The sequence below is a fragment of the Callorhinus ursinus genome, unplaced genomic scaffold (assembly GCF_003265705.2).
Source record: "Callorhinus ursinus isolate GAN/ISIS: 27379988/994484 unplaced genomic scaffold, GSC_fseal_2.0 scaffold15, whole genome shotgun sequence".
In the NCBI taxonomy this organism is placed as follows: domain Eukaryota; kingdom Metazoa; phylum Chordata; class Mammalia; order Carnivora; family Otariidae; genus Callorhinus; species Callorhinus ursinus.
Window position 1 is genome coordinate 39514406 of NW_027397077.1, and position 6877 is coordinate 39521282.

General features: G+C 48.9%; 1 protein-coding gene across 2 annotated transcripts; it reads right to left on the bottom strand.

Annotated features, from left to right (window-relative positions):
• Window positions 1–152: 152 nt before the first annotated feature.
• RPUSD3 (RNA pseudouridine synthase D3) lies at window positions 153–6773 on the bottom strand. 2 transcript variants are annotated; one of them, XM_025885270.2, is made up of 9 exons: window positions 6642–6773; window positions 6189–6328; window positions 5314–5358; window positions 5075–5174; window positions 4244–4351; window positions 4078–4162; window positions 3732–3855; window positions 1453–1592; window positions 153–658 (listed from the first exon to the last, which is right to left on the bottom strand). In XM_025885270.2, the coding sequence occupies exons 1-9, from the start codon at window positions 6764–6766 to the stop codon at window positions 467–469; spliced, it is 1059 nt and encodes a 352-aa protein (XP_025741055.1). In that variant the 5' UTR covers window positions 6767–6773; the 3' UTR covers window positions 153–466. The 2 variants fall into 2 exon arrangements, with proteins under 2 accessions (XP_025741055.1, XP_025741057.1); XM_025885272.2 differs by lacking the exon at window positions 1453–1592 and having other exon boundaries at window positions 516–658.
• Between the last annotated feature and the right edge of the window lie 104 nt (window positions 6774–6877).

Genomic DNA, 6877 nt, shown 5'->3' on the forward strand with positions numbered 1-6877 from the left:
AATGCCACTGAACTGTTCACTTAAAAATGGTTAAGATGGTAAATTTTGCTATGTGTATTTTACCACAATTGAACGACAACAAAAAAATCAGACATTTCCTCTCAGCTAGAACTGGGATAGAAACAGCCAAATAAAAAGACCATATATTGAACTCAGCAGAAAGCATGCTCCATGATAAATGTTTACTTTCTCAGCAAATCCTCAAAACCACACTATGAGGTAGGTACTTTTATTAACTCACGTCCAGAGAGATGAAGTCATTTGCCTGATACCGTACAGCAAATGGCCTAGCCAGGCTTTGATCTTAGGTTTGTCCGAATGCAGAGCCCAGGATCTTAAAGCATGGCCTTAGTGCATGTTGCGCACTGACCTCATTCTCCTCAAGCCTGATATCGTAGGTTCATCCTTACGCCCCCTCCCCCTTCCCCACTGCTTTCCAGTGGAAACAGAAGGAACAGAAAGAGGACTACTGTTGGTGGAGTCCCAGGCACTGTAGGGTCCTGGAGAAATAAGGGGGCAGGGGTGCCAGAAGCTTCATGGGGGCCTCCCTGAGCCTCATGCCTGGAAGATGGAGACAATGCAGGTGGAGATGCAAGGGCAGCTGGGCAGCCTGGGCGGGGGTCAGGTGGAGGCGTCTGAGGAGGGCTTCATCCAGAACCTGAGGTGGGAGAGGCATGTCAGCATTCAGCCAGGTTGAGTTCCAACCAGCTCGCTCTAACCAAAATGGAAGTAAGGCATGTACTTCCTCCCTCCCTCCATGTCCATAGTTTCTTACTCATTTCTTCTCTACACACACACACACACACACACATACTGTCACACTATGGCAGAGACTAGCTAGGGTTCACCAAATCAGTTCCCACCTGGCACACAGCTAAATATTTCTGAGTCCCTCTTGCAGTTTGGTGAGGCCATGTGCTAGTTTTAGCCAATGGAACAGGAGGGCAAGTATATGCCACTTCCAGACCTGGCTTGTGAAAACCTCCCACACGGACCTGCACTGCACTGTTTCCCTTCATCTGCTGGCTGGATAGCAGTGGCCTGGGTCCCTGAGTGCTTGGAGTCAAGCCCACCCCTGCCCCACCCCCATTCATTAGATTTAATGTGGAGGGAAACTATTGTGTTAAACTCTGGGACTTTGGGGTTACTCTGTTAGAGCAGACAGAGTTACCCTAACACACACACACAATTACGTTTAGCCCTTATACCAGGGACTTAAAGAACAGATTTAAAAGGGCCTTGAGAAATCAGCCAGTTCAAGTCCCTTATTGAACAGATGGGCAGAAGGAGGCCTAAGAGAGGGGATGTTACTTGCTCAAGGCCACACGGTAAGACAGGACTATAGATAGCCTTGGAAGGAAGTCCCAGACTTCACAGCTAATGTCTAAAGGCGCTGCCCATCCTCACTTCACAGCCCACCCCCAGAAACAGCAGATAGGTGGGTGTGGGTACCTGTCTTTGGGGCTTGGTGCTCTTGGCTGGCAGTAGAAAGCGCTGGCCCAGGACAGTGCCCACACAGGCAGAGTATGTGTGATCCCCAAGCACAGGGCACAGCTGTAGTACCATGTGTACCTGCAGCTGACTGGGGAACACTGGGGGACAGGAGACAGGACAGATGGTGGGCAGCTGCTCTTTCTGTCCCACCCAGGATTATCCCTCCTCCTTTCCTCTGGGGAAACACCACCACCGCACTCCCATTCCCCAGGCATGTGGTTTCAGTGAGGTCAATGCTCCTGCCCCTGCCTCCAAGTGCAAGACCAGATCAGCACAGTCATAACCATCAAACCACCTGGCCTGTGGGATTCGCTCATAAAGAGATACAACCCCGAATTTACTGCTGAAGCTACTGGAAATAAGGAATGCTTTTTCCTCCTAGGGTATTAAACTGGTGGGGTGCAGGCCTAGAGCTGCCAGAGCCCCTGGCCATCTCTACCTTGCCCAGAGGAGAGCCTGTGGGAGGGAAAAGCCAACATGCAGGAGGCAAAAAGAAATGGAGAAAGAGTTCCAGAGGACATCCTCTGAGCCTCTAGATCTAACGACACCTAAACTTTAAGGTATGGGAGCCAATACATTCCCTGTTTTTGGCTTACCCCAATTTGAACAGGTTTTTGGGAAACATGACAAAGACAGGAATGGGGGGCTATGTGCTAGGCATGGTACAAAGTGCTTCACATATGTAAATTTATTTAATCCTCATGGCAGCCCAATAAGGCGGGTCCTATCATCATTCCCATCTTACACACAGAAAACTGAAGCTCAAAAAGAAGTGACTTGCCCAGGACCACAGGCTGGGATTCAAACCCAGGAGCTGTACTCTGTTTCCATGTCTGGCAATATGGTGGACTGGATAATCTAAAAACTCTCTATAAACCACCTGGAAACACCAGAAAAATATAATAATCATTCTTTCAAATATGCAGCCAGGCATAGGAAAGTAAAGTCCCCAAGACCAAAACCAATGGAAAACAAATCCACAGCACACAAGAGCCAATGTTTCATCTATTCTAGGGATGCTGCAAATCTTGGTATCCAGGGGTCTTTGGTTTAAATAGCTACCTAGGGGCCAGGGCTGAGACCTTGGTACCCAGATGAAATCCTAGAAGGGCTGTATCTTCAGTGAAGGGGTGAACCAGGAGAAAAAGCCAGCCACCGATGAAGGCAGATGATCACCTTAGGTGTGGGCGAGGGGAATGAAGAAGTTTTCCTCTAAGAATTCACAACCATGAGCCTGATCTCACACAGGCCTGGGACCCAAATTAATACCAGAATGATCTGTGAACTTCCAACCGAGACATTAATATTTAAGGAGATCCTGAAGCAGTGACAGCTCTGGGGCATTTGGCAGAAGCAAAGGCAAAACCTCTCCCGAGGGCCCTACCCACAGTGAAGCAACACAAGATTTCCACAGATAAAGGCCCAGCTGAACTTGAATTCACAATCCTGAATCACAGAGCAATGAAACAATCTACCGAGTGTGAGAGTCAGTATGAAACATCATAGGATTAGGCCCTCCAGAATTTCAGACAATGAAAATATAGAAATACAGTATCAGTATATTTAACCTGAACAAATAATATGAGAAAAAAATGCTATATAAGGCCATTTTTATTTGTAAAACAACCAAACAGAACTTCTAGAAGTGAAGAAAAATACAGTCAACGGATGGGCTGAACTGGCAGATTAGATCCAACTGAACAGAAAATTATTCACCTGGAAAATAGACCTAAAGAAATTACCAAGAATGCAGCAGGGATGAAGAAATGAAAAATATGAAAGAAAAGAGACTTAGTAAGTAGAATGAGAAGGTCAGACACATCTCAGAGGCATTCAAAAGGAAGAGAATAGAGAAAATGCAAGAGGTGCAACATTTGAAGAGAAAGAACTTTCTTGGATTGATGAAGCATATTAACTTTCAGATTCAGGAAGCAAAGTGAATTCTAAGCAAGATAAATAAAACTAAGCCCACACACCTAGATTCAGCACAGTGAAACCACAGAACACCAAAGACAAAGAGAAGATCCCGAGACCAACAACTAAGAAAAAAAAAAAGATGGGCTACAAAGGAATGATGATCAGACTGGCAGCAGAAGCGCTGTCTCCTCTAGCTGGGCTCTACCCTTGGAATCCATCAAATGCTCCCCAAGCTGCCATTAACACCACCACCTTCCTCCCACCCCCTTTGCCTCCCCCAGCCAAATAGTCATGAAGGCTGGCTAGGGTTCCAGACCCACCTGTCAGTGGCTGCAGCTGGACCAGGGCACAGCCAGCGCCCCTGGCCACCACATGGAAGTGGCTGAGGGTCCTCTTGACACCTTCTTGGAAGTCCTTTCGGGATGGGGACTTCACTGGAATCACCTGTATCGTCAGCCCAAGAATGAACGAGCTTCACACACATCTGGAGCTACGCCCAGACCCTCTCTGCTCCTCCCAAAAGATAGAGCCAGAGTATAAGCAGTGGTCACTTGCCTATTTTAGGGGACAGGAGAGCCACCCACCCCAAGTCTATACCCTTGACTCCTCTGTAGGGATAATATATTTGGAGAGTCCCCTCCTGTTCCCTCCCAGACCATGACTCACTAGATCAACGCCATCAGTGTGTTCCAGCTTCAGAGCGACTTGGATATGCCCCTCAGGAGAAGCTGGGACCCCATCGGTGACAGCACTGAGGAAGAGGCAGGAGGAGGTCACCGGACGGCTTGCCAGGACCCCCCTGCTGCCCCGGGAGCCTCCGGACACCTCTCACCAGTAGGTGGCTGTGGGTCTCTGGGCTCTCCGTGAGTGGATGAAGAACTTCTGGAGGCGGCTTGCTGTCTGAGGGCAGCTGGAGAGGAGTACAAGCCCAGAGGTCTCTCTGGGGAAAGAGGATAAATCACAAAAGTTAAAGTCCCTTGGGCTCACCCACAAAAAAGGGAGACCCCTCGGAAGGAACACAGACCTGCTTAAGGCAAAACAGTCACCAGAACTATAACCCAGACTTCCTCCTGAGAAACAAGTAAGACTTGCTCATGTTTGACAATAAGACTACATAATTTAAAGAGTTTCTCATTCTCCCCTGGTCCCCAAGGAGCTAAAGCCAAATGTCGTAACAATTACCACCCACTGCTGAATGCCTACAACGCACCGGGCACTAGAGTAGGAATTTTGTGTATATTGGCTCATAAATATTTAAACTCCCCACAAGCCTATGAGTTTGTGGAATTTCAGAAATATTTCGTCTCCAGTACTAGCTCTAATTGACAGCAGTTAGAGAAAAGAATATCATGGATCAACTAGCAATGCCTGCCGTGATTATGGGATTGGAGAAGTGACTGCACACTGAGCATAGGATTTGCTCTATTTTATGATTAAGGGAACTGAGGCTCAGTGAGGTTCATGCTTTTCCTAAGATCACAGTTTGTGCACATGGATTTGAACCCAGATCTGTCCATTCCCTCCTCTTCCTTGCATCCTTCCTCTATCCCAAACCAGCCTGTGGAAAATGTCTCAGCCTATTCCCAAGCAACTGTTCCCTCACCCAAGATGGAGGCCTGTCCTGCTACCTTCCCATCACCCCCCCCCCACCACCACCACTTACTTCCCAGATGCTTGGACAACCTGGAGCTCCCGATCTCTAAGCCCCAGGGATTGGCTCAGCTCTGGCAGCACCGAGAACAACGTCAACTCCCCTGGTTTTCCTGGGGTAAAAAAAAGAAGGAAAAGTACAAGTTGCTCTCAGAGGCCTTTGGCTTCATGCCACCATCTCCTTCTTTTCATTATCCTGTCCCTCAGAGCCATCAAACCCTGTTCCACTGCATTCCCGCCCCGTGCCCATACCTGTCACTGGTAGACCCGGTGGCTTATTCAGCGTCACGAGAGGTCCTAGAACATACAGTATATGAGCATCAGTGACACAAAAGCAGCAGTTAAGAGTTTATACTTTCTCAATTCAACTGGCCCCACTACAACTCTCAGACATGAATTATCAACCACACCCTAAACTGAACTTTCAGTCCTTGGCATATGCTAAGCTTGTTGCCACTTTAGGCTTTTATACTTGCTTGACTTTCCTAGTCCCAGATTTTCACCCTTTCTGGCTTTTTCATATCCTCTTGGCTCAAATGTCACTACCAGAGAGGCCTGAATCTCCAATCTAATGTCTGCCACACAGTTATAACACCCTGTCTTATTCATAGCACTGATCAGTAGTAGGTACCTTGTTCATTTATTTCCGGTTAATCCATTTCTCCCACTAAAACATTGGCTCCCTGAGAGCAGGAACCGTATTTACCTTGTTCAGCACTGTATAACTGGAACAGTGTCTGGAATAGAACCTATGCTCAATAAATAGCTGAGAAAATTAACTTTTTCTCGGAGACTCGGGCTCACAGGAATTATTTTCCTAAAGTCACACAGTAAGCTGATTACAGAGCCTAGATCTGACTTCAAAGCCTGTGTTTTGTCCATAAATAATTTATTATAGCAATTATTACCAAGTGCCTACTATGTTCAAGGCTCTCTTTATTTGCACCCTCACACCCCTATGGCCATGATGCTAAGGCTCAGACAGATTACGTGGCTGATTCCAGGTCATACCACTAGTGGGAGGCAGAGCCAGGATATGACCCCCAAAGGCTTTGGTTGGGAGCCCAGTAAGCCCCCAGAAGGCTCCCCTCCCAGATGTCTGTGCAGCTGCCCCTCTCACCCCTCACCTTTCCGGTCCACTACGGCTGCCCTCAGCACATCAACCAGCCCCTCCCGACTGAGGTTCTCTAGCTGCAGCAGCCCCGGGAATGCCTGGTCCCCCAGAGGCCCCGACCGTTTGCTGGATCCTCGACGTCGCAGCTGATGTCTGGAAAAGGTGGGGTAAGCAACAAGATCACTGTTTCCTGATGTGTATCCATTCTTATCGCCACACAGCTTAAATCCTGCCACCTCCTACAAATGCCTCAAAATGCCTGGATGAGCTTCCCGAAAATTCAGGAACAACTGGCCCCATGTTGCAGAGGAGGGAACTGAAGCTCAGAGAAACCAAGTGAGTAAGTTCAGGGTCACAGAGTAGCGGCGGGATTAGCACCCACGCCTACCTAACTCCAGATCCCACACACACCTTACCCGGCCCCACCGTCCCAACCACACGAAGGGGCGGAGGGAGGCGTAATCACCCGGCTTCGGTGCCAAAGCCTGCGGCCTCGGGCGCTGCGTGGACCCCCGGCCCCCGCCGCCAGCCACCCCAGATGCGGCCCAAACCCCGACAGCCACCCATCTCCCGAACAGAGACAGTGCGCATGTGTCCAGAAGGGCCGGCCCGCTCGGCTACAGCGCGCTGATTGGTCAGATTGCCTGTCGATCGGAATAGCGAGCAGGCGGGCTCAGAGCCCTGAGAAGGCGGAGCTTCGCA

Bases quoted from the DNA above. Each gene is read 5' to 3' on its own strand.
- RPUSD3 (XM_025885270.2), bottom strand. From the start codon at position 6,766: ATGCGCACTGTCTCTGTTCGGGAGATGGGTGGCTGTCGGGGTTTGGGC. The intron at 5,359-6,188 runs GTGAGGGGTGAG...TGTATGTTCTAG, and splicing joins AGCCGTAGTGGACCGGAAAG to GACCTCTCGTGACGCTGAAT. The intron at 659-1,452 runs GTACCCACACCC...CTCCCACCTCAG, and splicing joins GCACCAAGCCCCAAAGACAG to GTTCTGGATGAAGCCCTCCT.